The sequence below is a fragment of the Akanthomyces muscarius genome, chromosome 6 (assembly GCF_028009165.1).
Source record: "Akanthomyces muscarius strain Ve6 chromosome 6, whole genome shotgun sequence".
In the NCBI taxonomy this organism is placed as follows: Eukaryota; Fungi; Ascomycota; class Sordariomycetes; order Hypocreales; family Cordycipitaceae; genus Akanthomyces; species Akanthomyces muscarius.
Window position 1 is genome coordinate 76,837 of NC_079246.1, and position 21,254 is coordinate 98,090.

Consider the following 21,254-nt stretch of genomic DNA (forward strand, 5'->3'; position numbering starts at 1 on the left):
CCCCGAGATATGCTCGCTTGCATGACAGCGTGTAATACCGGCAGCGCCACTTGATCGTCCCGGGCGGCCCGGCCCCAGAGAGATGTCCGAAGACCGACGCGGAGAGATACAGAGATACCGGCCACTAAAACCCACAGCTACTACGCTAGTGGCACACACCCGCCGAAATCTTGGTAATGACATTCTCGTCTTACCACATGTGCTTCGTAAAGATATTGATCTCGACATTGAGAGATGGATGAGTCAGCGGGAATTCGGCTTTCGCGAGATAAATCAGTAGAAACAGCGCAACAACATGGCTAATTAGCGTAATGATTGTCCGTTACATGGCATGCCACATCAAATTGAGCGGAGGTCGTCGGACAGCTTCAGCTCCGATCTCCCGATCAACGCGGCAAGTCATAGACAGCCGTGGCGGGATCTCGATGGTGACATTACTTTGGCAAGGAGTATTCAGATCGTGCTGGTGTAACTGTAGAAGTGTACTGGTGCTGACTGCCGGCCGCACAAGAAGGGTCCCCTCAGCATGTCCCGGACATCCTCCGCTCCGTCGCAACCCGAACACGTCTGACATGCTACGCGAGCAGGGCCGGACTGCTACAAGCTCGCGAGCCTGGTTATTGCAGTTAATGTTGGACTGTATAAATTGCAGAGCCCCGGATTCGACTACCCTTCCGACTCTGCGCTGCCTGGCTTCGTCAAGTAGATGTTGTTACCCCCTTTGCCTTCCCTATATCATGGCTCCCTCACGCACCGACTCCAACGTCGGCAGTACGGTTGACAAGTCCAACCTGAAGGTTATTGCACTTGCATCTCCTGCTGATGGGCATACTTTTCCGGTTCTGCGTATCGTGGAGGAGCTTGTCCTCCGCGGCTATGATGTGACGCTCCTCGCCGGCGAGGACTTCAAAGAACGCACAGCTGCTGTGGGTGCGCACTATATACCCGTTCCGCCTTATGATGGCATCGACAAGATCACCGCCGAGCTCTCCACCATAACAGACCTTGGGGATCGCGTTGGCGCCGCCATGACCAAACTCTTTATTGAGCCCACGGCTAGCCGTATGTCGGTTCTCTACGCAGCCCTCGAGCTTGTGAAACGTGAGAACCCGTCTCACAAGATTCTACTCCTGACAGAGTCATTTTTCCTCGGCGATCATCCACTGTTTCTTGGTGCGCCCCTTCCAAAAGGGTACAGTGAGCGGCCTCGCGCTATCAACATCAATGCCTGTAGCTACGCACTCAGCAGCGTCGACACGGCGCCCTTTGGCCTGGCCCTTGTGCCGGATGGAATGCCAGAGAGTCGTGAAATGTACCGGAAAATGCACCGCGACTTGCTGAACGGCCCGCTCGCAGCTGCTGCCGCTCTTCAAAAGAAAACATTCAGTGAGCTTGGCGCCAAATACATGGACAGTGTCGAGGCTTGTCATCCAATTGACGTTATTACCACCACGGCCGACGTGACGCTGCAGATGTGCCCTCCTAGTCTGGAGTATCAACGCTCCGATACCCATCCGAAGGTGCGCTTTATCGGCGCTTTGCCACCCCGGCCCCCGAAGCAGAGTTTTGTCCCGCCGCCGTTCTGGAACACCGTTATCGAGGGTACCAGACGGGTCGTGGTAGTGTCACAGGGTACTGTCGCGGTGCGCTACGACCAGCTTCTTATCCCGGCGGTGCAGGCGCTCGCAGACAGGAATGATATTTTTGTCGTGGCTGTCTTAGGACGCAGGGGCGCGGCTTTGCCCGTTGAAACTGTGATTCCGTCGAATACTCACGTCGTGGACTACTTGTCATATGACATAATGTTGCCTCGCGCTTCTGTGTTCGTATTGAATGCGGGCTATGGTGGATTCATTCATGGGATCGTCAATGGCGTGCCCATGGTGTTGGCGGGTGGATCAGAGGACAAGCCTGAGGTTGCGAATCGTGGAGAGTTTGCTGGTGTGGGAATAAATTTGAGGACAGGAACACCATCACAAATCCAAATTCGAGAGGCGGTGGATGAGATTTTGTCAAACTCTAAGTATGCGAAACGCGTGAAGGAGCTTCAAGCAGAGAACGAAAACATGAGAGCAATGGATTCGGTCGAGGAAGAGATTATTAGGTGGGCGACAATGGACTAGTCCTATGTTTGGGGCGAGAGGACAGTTTTACATGGCAGGTATGGAAACGGAGAAAACGACTTGGTTGACTAATTAAGGCAAAACTTGAAGCCAGCGTTGCCTTTAGCGTTTCTATACCGCTACTTCAGTTTTGAAGCTGCCTGTGACGCACAGTGATTCACCACTGTCCGCTGAAGGTCAGACGAACGACTAGACAATGGACGTTATCATATAATAATAGCTACTCCTTTCTCGAAGGCTTCATTTGCTGTTGTTAAAGTAACAAACATTAGACTGGGACAGCTAGAGCGATGCGTTAGCCGCCATGTCAACTAGTTAGTTTTGTGGTGGCTACATAACTATAGCTAGCATGGCAAGCATAGTCACCCAACGGTTACAAGCTAGTGCCACTACACAAGCCTTTGAAAAATACATAGTAATAGTGAACTATCTGCTAAGACGTGATCGCGTCTATTCGGCAGAGCCATGATGGGACATAGGTACAGAATAGCACGATAAAAAAGACTAAACTCTGGCCACCAGTACGGCAATTGAGATGGCACCAAAAGTCACGAACGGTGGTGGAGCAGTAGTGCCCTAGCGACCGAGCTACTACCACTGGCTAGCTAAAACATCCGCTGTAATTGCAGTGCTCAACTAACGGAAGCTGCCTTGTGCGCGAACAGTGACTATAAGCCTTGCAGCTGGGTTCTATTCCAAGGAGTCGATCCGTCATAGAAAGCATGGCATTTCAGACCCTGCATCAAAGATTCGGCTTCCTTGCTATGTAGCGCCAATGTCTCATGCATCGGCTCAACCTTGGCTCGTTCGTAATTTCGCGCCGCTTGGTGGAGGTGCATGTGTATACAGATTGTTTAGACTTTCTTCCACAACCCTGGGCCAACTAAAGAATGCCTCGCAAGCACCACAATGACAGCTCCGAGAAGTGCTGTGACACCCGAAAAGATAATCAAGCCGGAAAAACTGCCGTTTTGTCTGCTGACGATTGCACCGCCGATAGGATTTCCGACGAGAGTGGCAATGGCGGCGAAAACGTAGAGCGATCCATTTCGTGTTCCGAGATCTCGCATATCGGAGATGGATGCGACAATGGCCGGAATAATAGATAGGGTACAGCCAGATGAGAAACCGTAGAGAACACCATAGACGATTAAAGGCGCATTTGAATGGGCCGGCAGCCAAATGGCCAAAGTAAAGATGCCGCCTAGGAGCGTGAAAAGAAGCATGACATTCAACACGCCGACGCGATCGCCGACATACGCAGGGATGATACGCCCAAAAGTCCTGGTGTTTGTCAGTGATGGCCCAATTCTACTTGTAAAGGAACACGTACGATGAAGCGTTGATGATGGACACCATGTAGCCGGCCAAACCTGCGGACATTCCTGTTGCCTTTGCCTGCACAATAATGAAATTGAACGGCAAAAAGGCACCGATATAAACCATAAATGTTCCGATGGTGAGAAGCAGAAAAGGACGCTCATAAAATGGAACAATGAAAGCCTTGAACTTGAACGGCCGCTTTGGTGGAGGTAGTCGAGACTTGACCGTGAGATTTCCGATGATTAAGAGTGCGAGAAAAAGAAATGCCGTAGATCGCATAGCCCAGGCGAAGCCGGCTGACACAACCAGATGATTGACCATTATAGGAAGAACGACACCCCCAAGACTGGACCCGGCTGTTACAATACCGAACGCGAAAGCCCGATGCCGACGGAACCACGTCCCCAGGGCGGCGATAGCTGTTGGTATTTAGCATATAAAAGAAGACTAAGACTTGGCGTAACTTGCGGGCATAGAAAAGAAAAGAGCAGCCCATAGCACTGCAAATACTCTGGGCGAGGAATATTTGGTAATACTCTTTCGACAGAGATGTCATCATGAGGCCGAAAACATGTAAAAATGATCCAATCAGTACAGGAATGCGAGGGCCGAGATCATCCGTCATTTTGCCAACGACAGGGCCCTTTGAGAACATTAGCACAAGTAGTTATTAGGCACATCGAGCTCGTACCCAGAAAAACATCATAAATGATTCGGTCGATGTGATCCAAGCCACAGTGCTGGGTGAATATGAAGCCAGTTGATGGTGTTGGTAGTAATCTTGGAAAATTCCGATACCTAAGAATATGAGAAAAGTTCTGTAACAACCAGCTGCGAGCCATGAGACGTACAGTTGATCCAGCCAAAGCTTGCAAAGACGGTACAAAAGCCCCCGAGCACTACCGTCCACGCCGCCAGCCCACCATCGGGCGGCGCATTGGTGTCAGCGGTCGCTGTGGTCGGCAGCGTCTTTTCAACATCGACGGGCCGTTGTTCATCGCCATCGAAGACAGTTGACGGCGACGAGTCCCGTGGTGTTTCCCGGTTGGGGCCTCTGGTTTCTGATCGTGTGTCCATAGGATTCGAGATTTGCTGTAGTTGGAGGAGTAGGAAAACAGGGCGGTGGTGGGGGCAAGTATACTTATTCTAAGCGGGGCGAAGGTTTCTGTCTTCTGCGCTGCTGGATTATATGAAGTGTTTCCAGACGGGCGTCATCATGTTTTTATAGACTGCCATTTTGCTCGCGGCTCGCGCATAGTTGGGATGCTTGAAAGAGAACTCGAGCAATGGTGCTTAAAAGGGTCTAGCGATCTTAGCCTTGTCCAGGTCGGCCTTCGCGTTTAAGAAAGGAGTCCCACCAGAGGCAAGGCAGGACCAGAGGAACAAGACCCTCTCGAATTATTCTTGCCGCCAATGGAGCAGCTTATAAATCTGATTTTGGATCATACCGTCCAAGACCCATGTTTTGATGGAACAGGAGCGTACTCCCTAGGCTGGCAATACTTCGCACTAGTTGTGTCGAGGTGCTAGAGCCTAGAGGTGCTGGGGAGCCCGTGGGGAGCCGTGGGAAGCAACTACCCCTGCAACTTTGCTCGAGCTTTGCAGCCATATTCGGCCTAGCGTATTGAGTATCCTCCGCCGCGCGGCGAAGTTTGTCAGGGCTGCTGGTCGTTAGGGACCAGCGGCAAGTCCTTCATCATGAAAGCACCAAACGCCCCGAGGACAAGTCATCTACGAATATATCAAAGTGTGCCGCTGATACTACACTGGACTCTGCGGGGAGCAAAAATGGTGGGTGTCGCTGGGAGGTCTAAGGCCTGTCTTGACTGCAAGCGACGGCGGGTAAAAGTATGTGATTGGTGCGATCACTCAAGCCTGGTAAACAACATGTCGGATCCTAACAATTACAGTGCGACCTCACCGAGCCACGGTGCCTTCGCTGCAGCAGGGCAAAGATACATTGCCAAGGATACAAATTGGAAACGGTCTGGGTCAATCGAACGCTCGAGCAGCCAGGGTTGACGGCGGCGGCTGCCATCGCCGGCGCCGCCCGGCTTCCACAGAGACCAGGCCAGCGCCGCCTGCACCTTCTCAACCAACTGAAGTTGGAATGCGCATCTCCCGTCCGCGATCCCCTGAATTTCAGATGTCGTGCCCTCCAAGTACTTGACGGTATTTATACACCTTATCTGAGTCTTGAAGGCGCCTACCCGTCGGCTGTGTCGTGGCTAGAAGCTATTGGCGAGATGAAAGAGGGCTGCGATGCGCTGGATCAGTCACTGCTAGCATTTTGTGCTATTCAAATTCGCGTCGTTGGCGAAAACTCAATTTCCTATGATGACACAGTCCAACTGTACAACCACGCCCTTCGAAATGTTATTGAGGATCTCGCTCGGGGAAAAGGAGCACGGGAGGAGACGCTTGCCGCAATTATTGCCCTTTCTACTTGCGAGGTAAAACTCCACTGTAAAAGACTAACCGGAGAAGCCATCTAATTGATATCTACCTAGCTATTCCTATTTGTCAAGGATCAAAGCCTGAGCATCCATGCTCATGGCATCTCCGAAATATTACGCCATCGTGATGTGATGCAACCGAGCCGTTACTGGGACAGGCTAGTTGTACGGATGTGCCTCATCTGTGTAAGCCTTGTGGCGCGCTCATCTCTTCTTGTTAGAAACGCTAATGAACACAGATCGTTGGTGGTTTGACCCATGGACGCGCACTGGCGCTCGCCCCTGGAGAGTGGTACGCGCTGCTGGGTCCGGCCCCGACAGACTCGTTTGCCCATTTACTTAAAGTGGCTGTCGAGATTCCGGCTATACTGGAAAAGGCAGAATCCTTGGTTGAGAAAAGGTACCCCGAATCGCTAACAGCACGATGCACTGATTTGCTCACCCGCAAGTTCTATGAGTTGAAAGAATGGCGAGCTCAAAAGGCCTCACCGTATTGGGTCGTCCCTTCCACCTTGGAGAACCCTGCCGATGAAAAATATAATGACAAGCTATTTCCATTCGCTCTGAAGTTTCACTCAATTGCGACAGCAGTCGAATGGATATTTTGCTCTACCATAATGTTACGAACAGTTGATGCCGCCTTGACTGCGGGTAGTGTCGGCCTCTCGTCGCCAAATAATGGGTTACTGGTGTGCGATTTAGCGCTCCAGGGGAAGGCAGACAAGCTGGCACGGCTTTTGTGCCAATGTTTCGAATATTGCTTTACCCTGAATAATGGGACACTTGGAGCGCAAGCTACTTGTAGCGCGCAATGGGCGGTCCAGACTTACTTTGACCATCGCGGACGCACTCGAGAAATTGAATGGTGCAAGAATATAAGCGCGATGGGAGCGGCCACACACAGCCGGCTTAAATTAATGGCTGTAGGGAAAACTGATAATACGTAATAATTGGCCATTAATATCGGAAAAAGCTAAACCAGCGCCTCACATCCGGAACCAATCATGACGGCATTCTGAGCTCCCAGTCGCTCTTCTGGAATATGATGTAGCAATAGCTCCGGAAGGGTTGACAAAGCATCGACTTCCACGTCCGAAATGTCCCGATATTTTTCACAACTCTGCGTCCTTTTCTTCTGATAAGCCGAGTGTGTACACTGGAGTTGTGGGAGTGTCAAAGACCAGCGCTGGAGCCCATGATGAGTTCTTCAAGACAACTAGCTTAATTTCCGGGTCTTCGCGTATATTATTAACCTCTGACATGCTGAGCCTGTCTAGATACTTCACTTCCACGAGGACATTTGACCGGCGAATATCCACAACCAAGACGTAAATCAGAGAGAAAAGTGTGATGTGAGTCATATGCATTAGACAATTCTCCATGGCATATTCCCTTGTGTGAGAGGCTGGTAGCAACTTGGTGCAGTAGTCGTCGTCTGACGCTAGCTTCTGGCTGAAGATGTTCATGGCGGACTCTAGAGTTGGACTGGACGGGATAAATAATGTAGATACGGATTGCATTTGGACCCTTCCGGAGAAGGTCTCTGAGTTAAAGGAAAGCAGATCTCCTCCCAGTTGCCTGTTGGTGCCGACCTTTCGCAGGTGCCGACCCGTGAGCAACTCACAGCAGTGTGCTTCGTTTTGTTGCGTGACGTGCATCTTGACCACAACGTACTTTGTCTTACTATGGAAAAGTATCACATCAGGGTCAAATAGTAAAAACCCTCATTAATATTTGATACACGTGTTAACTTCTTCCGTCAAGGCGATCATTCAGATGCACGGGATGATAGCTATTATTTGTATCTGCGGATTTTCTCCGCGGCCTCTTCGCCTCCATAGAGCTTATTAAGCTTATTCCATAGCTTGATGTTGCCGTTCAAAGAAGGTGTCGGAATTTTAACCATTTTATGTGGATATGCATCCTCGGCCCAAAGTACTGGGTATGTTGCGAAAGTTTTATACCCCTGCTAGGTACCTCTTTTTAACGCTAGGCTTTTTTAAGCTTTAGTCTCTCTATATATAAATTTATATGTGTGCCTCCTTTTTTCTCAGAATTCCTATACTAAGTAGTAAAGTAGCTATTAGGAGCTATTATAGGCTTCCTACCACTAATATAATGCCTCGTACGCCTAGGAGGACCACTAAACACCTCATAGAGGTCGACCGACGCTATATACGTACCCTATACTCTGACGCAGCCCTCTAACTAGCTGAAATTAGGCGTATTACTGGCTTTTCTGCGGTATAAGTTAAGTATTTAATATAGGCTAATAGTCTAACACTAAAGTATTAACCCGGACGGCCTCTTAAGATAATATAAAACTAAGTTAACTAGCTGGTTATATATATAATAAAGTTAAAAGTAACTTAGTGTATAACCTATTTAGAGCTCTCTCTATGGCTCTTTAACAGCTAATTTAGCTAGTATATTATTAGACGAATACTCTAGTGGCAGGGCTTCCGGCGCTATATAGCCCGCTAGAAGCCTCCTATCTTAGAGGCTAATAGGGTTAAGAGGCTTGCCTTTACTAAGGAATATCGCGGCTAGTTAATAGACTAATAGAGCCAAATTCTATAGACTAATAAGATGTGGGTGGCTAGCGGCACCTATTAGTAGGTCTTAGTTACTTAAAGGGCTAGCTATAATAATAGCTTATTTACTAAGTTATAGTAGGTCTGTTTCTTAGGGAGTAAGTTAGGCTGAAAGCTATAAGGTAGTATGATTTTAAGTAGTAGGTAATAAATAGTTATTAAGAATAGAACTCTTAATAGTAAAACTATTACTTAGATTAATTAATAGAGATCTAAACTACCTAACTATTAGAATACCTCCTCTTTAAGTATCTATCTATCTCTTTATTATATTTCTTAGCTTACTATACTTACTAGTAATTATAGTATATACTATTTACTACGCTTACTAGTAGGCGAGGTGATTAGTTACGTAACTGTCTGTCCTAATCGGGTAATCTATATACGCTTATAGGGCCGCTGTCTTAGGCCGCTCCTGTGCCCGCTTCTATTCTTTCTTTGTTCGTAATACTAGTAAGGAATACAATCTAACCTATATTATAGAGAGGTATTAAAGGAAGTGTGGATAGATGTTCTAGGGCAGCTTTGCTAGCTATGAGAAGGGCCTAGGCATCTTCTAGGAGAAGGACTAGGGCAGCATTAATTCCCAATCATATTTAGACCACACAGTACCAGTCATTAATGGCTGGCTTTGGATATAATAGGGCTAGGGAAAGAAGCTAGTCCTAATGTAAGATGGCGCCTCTACACACACATTAAAAGAGGTCATAAAGGACCTTTAAGAGCGTAGAATTAGCCTCTATTATAGCCACCCTTTAGCCCAGACCTTAACCTAATAGAGTCTTATTAGAATTAGATGAAGGAGTATATAGAGGATCGTTAGGGCTGGGATTCTAATCCTAACTATGACAGTCTTCATATATACGTTATAGAGGCCTGGGAGGCTCTGCTAACTGACTTCTTGAAGGACTTATTAGCCTCAATGCCAGAGAGGATGGCAGCAGTTATCGAGGCTCAGGGGATGCACACTAGGTTCTGATAGTCAATATACCTTCCTATTTAAGAATAGTGGCAAAATGGTACATCCAGGGGTGTTAAACTTACCCATCATACTTAGTAGTTCGGGGATGCTCGAAGTGGGAGAGAATTAACTGACTGGGCCAAATTTGCAAATTTATGGGTAACTACGCCGCCTGGGCTCTGACTCACTGGTGGGCGCTGCTCAATCCCCATGCTCTCGCCACCCACGCACTTCCCGGAGCCTAGCCACGGTCTTTCGATCCAGGCCCTCCTTCCGCCGTCTTGTCTCGACCGTTCAGCTTGATATGTGGCGCCACGAATCGCAGGGCAGAGTTTGCCCTTCGCTGTATTGCTGGGTACTAAACGGAAGCATGCTATGGGGATTTGTCTAATATTTTCTATTTCCCTATGCGTTCCACGAGCTAGACGAGCGGAGCCTTCCTGGAACCCAGTAGGATTCCATGCAGTTGTCGTAGGGCGCACTATGACCGACGCACCACTTTGTGCCTCCGCATGTAGACGTTGCGGATCAGCGAAGCCACCAAGATTGAGCGTGAGGGGCAGAGACTCAGCAGTTTCCTGCGGATTTACTTTGCGAGTACATCTCGCGGACTTGGCCTCCGCCAATAATAGCTGTGGGGTCAGCAATATGCCCTTCCGTTCTTAGTGTTACTGGTATCCATTTCCCCAAAATGGAAATGCGGCGCCAGCGGCGCTCATCGATGTAAGCCGCAAGGCTGTCGGCGTGATGATTTATAAGTCACAGGCAAGATATCGAGACCTCAAGGTATCCATTTTCCGCGACAGGAAATAGGAATCGGGTCAGCTTTTTCTAGACTTTGGATCTCGCAGTTATATAAAGATATTCACTTCTCATTATTTTAAAGCTCATCATCACTAGCTCTCTTCACAGAGTTAAAAATTCACTCTTCCATTAATTATAGGCCACTTCAAATCTACGATTCTTTTTCTTCAAAATGACCCTGGATACCCTCACTCTTCAAGGCAAAGTCGCCATCGTCACCGGTTCTGGTCGCGAGAATGGCATTGGCGCGGGCATCGCACTGGCCCTCGCTCGCAACGGCGCGAGCGTCGTTGTCAATCACGTCTCTGACTCCACTGCCAAGCGTGCCCAGATCGTTGCCACCAAGCTTCGCGAAGCAGGTGGCCAGGCCATTATCGTCCAAGCCGGGGTTGATACCCCCGAAGGCGCGAAAAAGGTCGTTCAAGCTACGCTTGATGGTTTCAAAACTGATCACATTGATATCCTCGGTACGTGAAGGAAACATGTTTTGTATTCGTAGTTTTTGACTGTGAAACAGTCAACAACGCTGGCTCCGGGGGTCTGGTCGATATTTTCGGCGATCTCGATCCTCAAGATCTCAACCAGGTCTACCAAACCAATGTCAACGGCCCTCTTTACATGATCAATGCTGTTGTGCCTCACATGCCGACCGGGGGTCGCATCGTCAATGTTTCGTCTACGCAGGCTCAGCGGGGCCACAACATGCTTCTGTCTTACGCTGCATCCAAGGCTGCCCTTGACAACCTTACTTGGTCGCTTGCCGGTGTGGTATGTATACTTTGTGACACAAGTGGACCAGTTGAGAGGCTAATCAGGACCATGATTGTAGTTGGGAAGAAGTAAAGGCATCACCGTCAACTCAGTTCTCCCAGGGCCAGTTCTGACCGACATTGTCCCGCCGCAGTATGCGGAGCAATTTATGCAACCCGAAATTGACATTACGCGCGCAGCGGACCGGGCCGGAACGCTGGAGGATATTGGCGACGCGGTGCTGCTTCTTGTAAATGAGAAGGCGCGATGGATCACGGGTCAAAACATCGGCGTCAGTGGCGGCGTTACTCGATAGAGGAAGATGTAGGCGGCCTGGGCAAGCTCGATACCCCGACCCTGGGATGTAGCTTATTTCAGGCGTTCTAGTACGAAGTGGAAGTTTCTATTATAAGGCCAGTCTTTCTTCCAAAGCTTGCTCCACCTTGCTCTTGAACCGTGCAGTATCTTGAACGGCCAGCGTCTCCGACCAGGCTACTCGGCGAAGTAAATGAACCAAGTCGTCCCAGACGTATAAGCCACGTTGGTACATGCTGTTTGCAATCTGACCCGTGAGCCACGTTCTGTCCTCGTCATTTTCTATGAGCGCAGCAACAGCAAGAACCCACAGCTGCAGCTCTTCCATACCTTTCCAGGCGTACTCGCTTGTACTGCAAACTAGTTTTCGAATTTTGCCGTTGCGGTGGCGAGCGCAGTACGTGTCGTCTTGCGATGAAGTTGTCAGCACACACGCTACGGCTGCCAGCGCCGCCTGCCGAACAGCCTCTCTCATCGAAGCCTGTTCCGAGGTCCAAAGTGGTGATGTATTTGTATTCGTGGCTTGGAGCTGCGGCAAGACTAGTAGGTCATGAGCAATAGTAAATAGCTCTCGTGAGAGATCTGCTGTAGCATGGATAGACTCTGCTGGCGGTGCCTGATCGACTCGTGCTGCCAATCTTGATAAACATAGAAGAATGCCAGTAAGCTCGTGCCCTAGTGCGCTCACTAGTCTTCGAGGGATTTGAGACTGTTCTACCAGCCTGAACGAATTCAAAATCTGTGTAGATGGCGTACGAGCCATCGCAGACATTGTAAACTGAGAGAACCTCGGGGGGGTGTTGAATACCAACGAGCCAGCAACATCAGTCCTGTAGGAAGAGTCAATTGAGAAGCCATTTGCAGTGTTTGGGCCATACTGACATGTAAAGTGCTTCACGTAAATGGCCAAAGGACGCAATCGCTCCAAAGCCGCCAGCCTCCGTTACAATCATCTGGACTCCTCCCATATGCAAGGCCCATCTCTCAGAGTTGCCGACTCTCATCTGCGTTGCCAGTGTCAATGAATGTATCTTTCCGAGCGAGGCACCATATCTGCAAACTTGACTTACATCGTAAAAAGCCAAACAAATTGCGATACCTGTTGCCTGATATCGATCTTCGCCATTACGCGTTTGAATCATCATTGCTCTCACAGTTCGAAGCGAAGTCGTATACCGCTTCAAGGAATCAATTGCCAAGGCATCATTCGAAATGGGATCTGCATCACCTGTACCACACGAAAAATCGGTAACGGTGTCGTCCAGCGCTAGCCGCAGAGCGCCGCAGTCGCTGAGACCGACGGCGCGGAAAACGCGCTGGAAATGTTGGCACACTTGCACGCTCTCCAAGTACGTGGTTACCGTCATCAGGCGTTCCGATCGTGTGCACGTCTTTTGGTCAACTGCTTGTGTTGAAGTTGCCTGCCTACTCTGAGCCTTCGGCGCGGTGGCAGCGACATGGCGTCGTACCTTGCGCTGGATTTCTGGGCTTGTCAACTGGGCTGGGGATTCAATGTTGATGAAAGCCCAGTTGACAGGCTTTTCGGGTCTTTGGGCGGCCGGATGATTGGCAGTACTACAGCTTTTGTTAAGTTTCCACCGGAGTACCGTCATTATAGGCAGTTGTGCATTGTTCTCTTTCTAGCAATTTTATTGACTGAGTTGGATGAATGGTATCTGATCCTCTTTATGAAGGAGACTTGCATTTCTAATCAAAATAGCTGGCCCACAAGGCTCTCAACAAGAGGGACAGGACTGCGCCTCCGTAAAAAGTCAAATGGAGTCGCTCGCTAGCTCGCAAGCACAAGTGACAGGCTAACTAACTAGTTAGCTTCGCTTCGCTGTCTGGCACTGGCAGTTGTTACAGCCAACTACCGTTGCTGACACTGTCACGAACCCAGGTAAAAGTTTTAAAAGCTGCCGTGCTTGAACCGCGGTCGATACAAAGGGTCGAGCCCGTAACGTTGTAGTCAGCCGGTTGTATCTGTCCGGCCAAACTGCTTCGCTAACGTACCACTAGTGCCAGCAGAGCCTTGTTATTAGGTACGTCACTTGCCACCTAGCTAAAGCGTTATCCTAGGTCAGACAGATGATCACTTCTAGGGTTCAATTGGAGCTTGCTTTGACGTTGAAGGAAAACGCCTAAGGCTAAGTTAACCCTAAGTTTTTATTCGCTGGCTACACACTTACCTCCTGAAGTTTTGACGACGCTGCTGGCAGCGACGACGACATCGCCCTCTGGAAAAACGGAGACCCGAGACGCCCAAACGATAAATGGCAGCCTGCCTGACCCCCGTGGCCGGCCGTTAAACTAGGCAACACCCCTAGCAGTGTATTTAGATGCAACACCGCGTCCCAGAGGAAGGGCCCACGGCCCATCAAGCCCGCACTACCAAGCGTGTTCCCCGCAAGTCAGGCCACTACGGCAGACCCCAGTGCAGCCCGACGGGGCTACAAAAAAGACGCCGGTGGCTAGGCTGCTGGCTGTTAGAAAAAGGACGAAATTAGAGAAGGATAAGAAGACTGAGAAAACTGTGAGAAGTAAGAGATATAACATGATAAGAGAGAAAAAGCAAAATAAAGAAGATTAGCGGAGGAGAAGATGGATAATGAAATATAGAAGGTATGATAACAAGTCACAACTTTTACTTACGCGTCGTGTGTTTTTGGCACCTCCGTGCCCCGCACCTGCAAGGCCCCCAGCCGCACCGCCTCCAATCCACGAGAAGAGCCTGTCCGCGTCACTCATCCCCTGTTAAGTCACAGGTGTACTGTATCATGCCTGGATGGCTTGTCTTTTGCCGTCACAATGAGCAATCTTCCTGACGGAAAGTCCCTTTGTCGTACTGTTCAGTTTCTTCTTCTTTTTCATATTTTTTTAGCTTTAGCTCGCCTTTGCCTCGCACTTTATCGTTACATGCTCGCCACTAACCAGACTTTGAGCTACAAGCCAACACCTTCGACTGTGCCATTCAAACAATGAAGGTCGATGCTCCTGGTTGCCCGGCTGGGGCCGACAATCGATTCGGCCCCCGCATAGACACTGCCTGCAGATCTTTCGACTTCACCCTGCTGTTTGAAGATGCTATCTACACTGCGCTCCCGGCGAGTCTGTTCCTTCTCCTCATACCGTTTCAGCTTTGGCGGCTGTCGAAAATCAACGGAAAAATCAAGTCCTATACCCTGACAATTTGGAAACTCGTAAGCCGCTCTTCAAGACATCCATCTGGCCAAGTGATGCGACCCCGCACCCCGAAAACGACCGACTAACAAGGCGATGCCACAGTCACTTCTGATCATCCTGTTTTGTTCGCATTTGGCTTTCCTTGTACTGCTCTCGCAAACACCTGAACTCCTCACATCGCTGAGTCTCGCCTCCGGAGTGCTCGCGACGGCGGCGGTGGTTGCCGCTGGCGTGCTATCGTTCCTTGAGGACCAACGCTCTATCCGCCCGTCAGACATTCTCGTTCTATATTTCTCTGCATGCACACTGCTCACGATCCCTCGGCTACGAACCCTATGGCTGATGCCGCACTACAACGCTCTCAAGACAATCCTCACCATCGACTTGATCGCCACAACAGCGGTGGTAGTAGCAGAGTCGAGCCAAAAGATGAAATTCTTACGCCAACCCTACGAAGAGCTACCGACAGAGGAGACTATCAGTTTCTGGAGCCGAGGTCTTTTCGTATGGGTACTTCCCTTATTCAAATTAGGTTATTCCAAAGAACTCACCCTGCACGACATCCCCGCCATAGGCTCGGCGCTGAAAGGGGAGCCTTGCTGGACAGAGCTTGAATATTCATGGAAACGGGCAACTGGGCGCCACAGGCTGCTTCGAGCGACGTTTCGAGCAAACCTCGCAACGTTCATGTCTGGAGTAATCCCCCGTCTTGCTCTAACTTGCTTCTCTCTCGCTCAGCCATTTCTTATTTCCACATCGGTGTCAAATTTGCAGGCCCAGGAAACCGACAACCGCTCTCACTACGGCCGCGCCCTTGTTGGCGCCTTTCTCTTGACTTACACGGGCATGGCGGTATGCGTTTAGAAATTTGCTGTCATACAACTCTATTTCTGCTAACCTTCGGGCAGGTATCGCGAGCGCTCTATCAGAGGCAGACGTATCGTATGACCGCCAAAATACGTGCGGGTCTCATTTCCAAAATTTATCAAGATACAACTACTCTTCGACACGCTGACGTTAAAGACTCAGCAGCTGTCACATTAATGGGTACTGATGTCGAGAGAATACATGAGTCGTCGGCTCAGATTCACGAGATTTGGGCTTCGAGCATTGAAATCGTAATTGCGGTGTGGCTTTTGGTGCGTCAAGTCTCTTACGCGGCGCTGCTGCCCTCGGTCATCTGTCTCAGTAAGTCTCACCCAAGCAACCCTGACTGCATACGGCGTTTGGGTTAGAGTTGAAATCCGGAGGCATAAACTGACTTGTCATAGTATCCATTGGCGGAGCGTCTCAAATCGGTAATCATTTTGGACCTGCTATGATTGCGTGGATTGAGCGTGTGCAGAAAAGGGTTGCCGTTACCGCAAGCTTTTTAAACGACATCAAAGCTGTGAAGATGCTTGGGCTATCTGATACCTTGTATGGAATTACCATCAAGTTGAGAGAAGATGAGCTTCATGCCTCTGGCAAGTTTCGTCGGTTGCTCGTTCTACAAATCCTCACTGGTGAGCATTACTATGAAGGCCTGTATCTTGGACGCTGCTCACGTTTCATTTTCAGGGAACATTCCCACTCTTCTAGCACCGTTTGCTACCTTTGTTATATATGCCATCATTGCAAAAGTAAGAAAGGACGAAACGCTGCTCGCAGCTCAAGCTTTTACGGCGCTCTCCCTCATCAATCTTATCACCCAGCCTCTTATCCTTCTTTGTGAGGCATGGCCTCGTATGATGCAAGCTGCTGCTTGTTTCCAACGCATCGAAGACTATTGCGCAAAAGTCAAGCCACAGGCTGGCGGCTCTTGCTCTCGGGAAACCACAGATCATGGGGTAGAGATGGAAGTCAAGGATATGCGGACCAACTCTACTGACGCTCTTGTGTCGTTCCGAGGCGCTCATATCTCATGGGGAGGGCTTGAAGAGAACAATGTCTTGCATGACGTAAATCTTCAGATACTTCCTGGATTTACTGCTGTCATTGGAGCTGTTGCAGCCGGTAAATCGACATTGCTGGCAAGTATAGTGGGGGAGACGATCATAAACAAAGGCTCCATCTCGCAACTCTCTTCAAAAGCTGCGTTGTGTTCACAGACTCCGTTCATATTCGATGACACAGTTCGACGCAACATTATTGGGGATCAAGACTTTGTTCAGGCATGGTACGATTTCGCGGTCACCTGTTGTTGCCTAAAAAGGGACTTAGCAAAGCTGCCTCTGGGAGATGAATTTCGTTGCGGCAGTAAAGGTAGCGCTCTGAGCGGTGGCCAGCGTCAAAGAGTGGTTCGTTTACGGGTCCTGTCTGTGTGAGAGCATTGTTTCAGCTAACACTCGGTATAGACGCTTGCCCGCGCTGTCTATTGCAAGCTTCCCGTCGTCGTTTTGGATGATGTCATGAGCGGTTTCGATCCGCAGACGTTTGGAAATATACTCGAAAGTCTTTTTAGCGAGACTGGTTACTTCCGAAAGGCAGGGATATCTGTTATTCTTGCTACACATAACCGTACGCTGAACCGGCTTTATTCGCAAAGATCACCTTGCTGACACAACTGCAGAGCGTATTCTTCCCTACATGAACTCAGTCATCGTGCTCGATAACGGCCGTGTCACTGACGCTGACTCTTACGAGCACGTCAGGCTTTGCTCTGCAGTACTTGCGGATACAGTGACGGTCGATCAAGGCTGTGCGCCCATTGAGGAGGATGGGCGAGGGGCTAACGGGACCACTCCATCCATCAATGAGGACCAAGAGACAGCGCTGGAGCAAGATTCTTTGCGTAGAAGAACGGGGAGCTGGTCTGTGTATTCCTATTATTGCCGAAGTGCTGGTGTCGCATCTGTGATCCTTTGGGCCATATTTACATTTGTCGGGGCTGTTACGGGGAGTTATACAGGCAAGTTGCTGTCAAAATTATGCCTCGCATAATTATGGGCTAACTCGCTCAATAGCCATATGGATCCAGCAGTGGACAGAAGCAAACGAAAAGCACCCAAATGAGAAAACAGGCCTATATCTCGGGATATATGGTATACTAGTAGTACTGTCTATCATCGGTACAGCGGGGGAATGCTGGTGAGTTGACAACAAATGAGCACCGGCCCAAGCCCGATGCTCCATGCGAACTGCTACCAACTCATTACATAAGGATTTTCTTCGTCAACATCATCAATGACACTGCACTAAAGCTTCACGATGATCTTTTGAAAGCTACGCTCCGGTGAATAATAACGCGGCTCGAGCTTGAAGTACCACTCTGCTGACCTTTGCGATCTATAGCGCCCCGTATTACTTTTTCCACTCAACAGATGCGGGTTCAATCACAAATAGGTTCGTTAGCTGCGATATCTTCTTCGTGCATCCGACTACTAATACACTGTTACAGGTTTAGCCAGGATATGGACCTCATTGACATGACTCTCCCAGTTAACGCAATCACATTCACGACAGGTAATGTAGCAAGCTACGGATGGTATACAGAGCGGCTTTTCTAACCATTTTTTTCTTCTCACAGCCGCCGCTTCTTGTCTTGTGCAGCTGATCATCATTTGTATAGCCGGCAAATATCTTGCCATCACTATTCCCGCCCTTGTTTCCGTCTTGTTTGCTGTCCAACGATATTACCTACGCACCTCACGACAGCTTCGTGTGATGGATATCGAAGCAAAAGCACCTATTTACAAACTCTTTCTCGAAACTATTGAGGGGGGCGCTACTATTCGGGCGTTTGGCTGGGGCGTTGCGTTTCATAACAGACAATACGTGGTGCTGAATGCATCGCAGAAACCACTTTACATGCTTGCCTCTATCCAGCAATGGCTCGCTCTAGTTCTTGATCTCATTGTTGGCGGTATGGCTATCGTGATTATAGCCTCAGCTACAGCTACTGCGACATCTATTACTGCAGGATCCCTTGGCGTAGCCCTAGTGCTGGTGTTGCAGTTCAGTTCTCTGTTGACGCAGTGCATCCAAAGCTGGACCAGGCTGGAGACATCAATTGGCGCCGTGGCTCGCGTCCAAGAGTTTATCAAAGGCACACCCTCTGAAGCATCTGGCAATTCACCTCTGCCTAAAACTTTTACTGGGCGAGGAGCTATTCGCTGCGATAATCTATCATCAAGCTATGGGTAAGTGTATACACCGCATGAGACTTTGATCGAGGCTAATTGGAGAAGTCCTTGTTCTGATCCAGTCCTGAAAGGCATTGAGCTAAGCTTTGCGCCCGGCGAGAAAATTGCCTTATGTGGACCGTCAGGAAGCGGAAAGTCGTCATTGATCATGGCGATCCTCTTGATGATGGAAGTCAAAGAAGGCCGCATTACCATTGATGACATTGACACAAGCACACTAGCAGGGGACAGTTTACGCATGCAGCTCAATGTCGTGCCGCAAGAACCTTTCTTCTTGCCAGGAACTGTCAAGACAAATATTGACCCAAGAGGAAAGTCATCGAACGAATCCATCGTGGCGGCACTTGGTCGAGTTGGGCTGTGGAATAAGCTTCATGGCAGCGGCGGTCTAGCTGCAGATTTGAATCCATCTGAGCTGTCCCATGGAGAAAGGCAAATGCTTTGTCTTGCTCGGGCCATGCTGTTTCCAGGCAAAATACTGATATTGGACGAGGCCATGAGCAGGTATGTCTGTCGAGGAAGCTTCTGCCCGCTGTGTACTGGACCGAGACTAACTTGTTGATCAAGCGTTGACAAAAAGACCGAAGCCGATATGCAAGGCATCATAAATTCCGAGTTTAAAGAACGGACCATAATTTCTGTTTTACATCGATTTGACCACATTCATAGCTACGACAGGGTTCTAGTTCTTGGAAACGGCGAGCTCGTTGAATCGGGAACACCCGAATGTCTTCTAGCGTCCGACTCAGCTTTCCGGGCGCTCTACAATGCACAGAAAGGGTAGCAGTTATGACTCTAGGTCTCTTTTGAGAATGGGTTTTTACGTTATTTTTTTAATAGACTCAATACTTAGCTATCAGGTCAGAGCCAAAGCCTAGCACCATCCCCACTACGCTGGTACACCTTCCGGCGTAACGTATAAATTCCACGACTCTACAGCAGACAAGGTGTTAGATGCACTCCGCGAGGTGCAAGAGATATGCAACGGGCTACCGTTTACCTTGCTTGATTTGAAAATGACATCACCCACAAACGAATCTTTCAAGCCAAAGTTCCTGAGCGCAGAACGTTTCAACACAATTCCCATCATCCACGATCGACTATACGCACAAGCTCGACGCGAAGGGGGTAGCTCCATCCTTGGCGACTGTGACGTATTACGCAGTGTGTCCTTTTCCTTGTTCGGAAAGAAGGGAGCCTTCACCGGGTTTCACACAGACTGCCCCGCTGGCACATGGGCACATGCTCTGTCGGGTCGTAAGCTTTGGATCTTCCCTGTGGCTAGTGCAAGCTTGTCCGACTTTGAGAAGCACGGTGAGGCTTGGGCGCCGAAAGTCAGGGTCGTGTTGCTAGAAGCAGGTGACACATTGGTCATGACGGAGCCAACGCCTCACGCGGTGCTAACGCTGGAAGACTCTTGGATGATCGGAGGCATGTTTATTGACATTGAGAACATGCTTGTGCTTATGGAGAAATTGATATGGATGGCAGACAATCAGAACGTTACGAACGAGCCAGTACCTACGGAGCTGCTTAAGGGTTGGACTCACGTTCAAAGATTGTTCAACAATTCGACCACAGGACAGCACGAGCATCACAAAAAGCAGTTTACCAAGATGGAAAGGAGATTGAAATTGGTGATGAGCTGTAGAAGTACCTGCAAGGGGAAGTGTGGTGGAAGTTGCAAATGCAAGGTCTCAGATGTAACCGCGAAGAGGTGTAACTCTGGGTGCCAAACAAATGTGAAGAGGGCGTGCTGTACATAAAACATTTAGGGAAAACTCCACCATTTTCACGCGTTCTACCGCTTTAAAGTGGCAAGAGGACTTCTTTTGTTGGTGCGTAGAATTAGGAAAAACATAGATGGAAAATCTTCTCGTACGTTGGGAGTCCATTTCTTGGAGGCTGATATTTACCTTTTAAAGAAGGACTCCAGCTCTACTGCCGGGTAGCGCGGCTTGTCACGGCTTGTCACGCGTACCTCCGCGAGTGCGGCTAGCTCCCCTGCCAGTATCGCACTGAATCATTAGTTAACCTACCAGCGGATTAGGCAGGCAGCACTTGCAGAAAAACAGCGCCAGCACCTGGGTGTGTTATCATTGCACAAGACGCATGGATGGTTCGGGAGACCGAAGCGGATGCTTTGCTCCCTTCAACACACCTTCCAAAATGGGACACGGCAGGAGTTGTCATGCAGATATAAGGCCGGCCGCATGCAAGGCCCTCATGGCAACGCAGCGGCTCACGTTCGCATCAATCAGGCGCCGAAATAGGAAAAACGCGGCGCTCACGACCGAGGCAGTGCGGTAGGAGTATGTAATAGCTTGCTCAAAGTGCATAACGGGGCTCGCTGTGGCGCTTGGCTAGAGCCTGATTTTACATTCCCATGGACGAGAAGTAAAATCCCATGAGAGATCGGGTGTAGAATGCAATATTCGCTATCACGATGGCATGGGAGATATCAGATAATAATAGCAACACAGCGAATCACATGCATACGGTAAATACATGGTAATTGTAGTCTACGCCATCATTAAACACTGTACGCGCGACTTTTGTTTTGACTGGTACTACCAATTGTTTGTATGCAGCCTGATTGTGCATCCAAACGGCGCTTGTCC

General features: G+C 49.3%; 7 protein-coding genes across 7 annotated transcripts; 4 read left to right on the plus strand and 3 right to left on the minus strand.

The window, feature by feature from the left end:
* Positions 1–737: 737 nt before the first annotated feature.
* On the plus strand, positions 738–2,123 carry LMH87_000018 (uncharacterized protein; the record flags this gene model as incomplete). The annotated part of the gene is made up of 1 exon (XM_056197859.1): positions 738–2,123. One exon carries the CDS (start codon positions 738–740, stop codon positions 2,121–2,123), a length of 1,386 nt encoding a protein of 461 aa, XP_056054863.1.
* An 854-nt stretch (positions 2,124–2,977) lies between these two features.
* Positions 2,978–4,523, minus strand: LMH87_000019 (uncharacterized protein; the record flags this gene model as incomplete). The annotated part of the gene is made up of 5 exons (XM_056197860.1): positions 2,978–3,407; positions 3,457–3,865; positions 3,915–4,089; positions 4,138–4,244; positions 4,298–4,523. 5 exons carry the CDS (start codon positions 4,521–4,523, stop codon positions 2,978–2,980), a joined length of 1,347 nt encoding a protein of 448 aa, XP_056054864.1.
* A 711-nt stretch (positions 4,524–5,234) lies between these two features.
* LMH87_000020 (uncharacterized protein) lies at positions 5,235–7,234 on the plus strand (the record flags this gene model as incomplete). Its single annotated transcript, XM_056197861.1, has 5 exons — positions 5,235–5,294; positions 5,357–5,899; positions 5,957–6,088; positions 6,142–6,584; positions 7,180–7,234. 5 exons carry the CDS (start codon positions 5,235–5,237, stop codon positions 7,232–7,234), a joined length of 1,233 nt encoding a protein of 410 aa, XP_056054865.1.
* A 3,199-nt stretch (positions 7,235–10,433) lies between these two features.
* On the plus strand, positions 10,434–11,327 carry LMH87_000021 (uncharacterized protein; the record flags this gene model as incomplete). Its single annotated transcript, XM_056197862.1, has 3 exons — positions 10,434–10,728; positions 10,779–11,029; positions 11,091–11,327. 3 exons carry the CDS (start codon positions 10,434–10,436, stop codon positions 11,325–11,327), a joined length of 783 nt encoding a protein of 260 aa, XP_056054866.1.
* Positions 11,328–11,417: 90 nt separating this feature from the next.
* LMH87_000022 (uncharacterized protein) lies at positions 11,418–12,939 on the minus strand (the record flags this gene model as incomplete). The annotated part of the gene is made up of 5 exons (XM_056197863.1): positions 11,418–11,956; positions 12,015–12,035; positions 12,083–12,156; positions 12,209–12,330; positions 12,397–12,939. 5 exons carry the CDS (start codon positions 12,937–12,939, stop codon positions 11,418–11,420), a joined length of 1,299 nt encoding a protein of 432 aa, XP_056054867.1.
* A 159-nt stretch (positions 12,940–13,098) lies between these two features.
* Positions 13,099–13,557, minus strand: LMH87_000023 (uncharacterized protein; the record flags this gene model as incomplete). Its single annotated transcript, XM_056197864.1, has 5 exons — positions 13,099–13,140; positions 13,223–13,322; positions 13,378–13,388; positions 13,447–13,467; positions 13,516–13,557. The coding sequence occupies 5 exons, from the start codon at positions 13,555–13,557 to the stop codon at positions 13,099–13,101; spliced, it is 216 nt and encodes a 71-aa protein (XP_056054868.1).
* A 747-nt stretch (positions 13,558–14,304) lies between these two features.
* LMH87_000024 (uncharacterized protein) lies at positions 14,305–19,417 on the plus strand (the record flags this gene model as incomplete). Its single annotated transcript, XM_056197865.1, has 16 exons — positions 14,305–14,526; positions 14,612–15,013; positions 15,248–15,361; positions 15,418–15,697; positions 15,781–16,014; positions 16,070–16,504; positions 16,712–16,788; positions 16,846–17,008; positions 17,061–17,399; positions 17,455–17,578; positions 17,652–17,723; positions 17,783–17,833; positions 17,889–17,953; positions 18,018–18,630; positions 18,679–19,137; positions 19,201–19,417. 16 exons carry the CDS (start codon positions 14,305–14,307, stop codon positions 19,415–19,417), a joined length of 3,867 nt encoding a protein of 1,288 aa, XP_056054869.1.
* Positions 19,418–21,254: the final 1,837 nt, after the last annotated feature.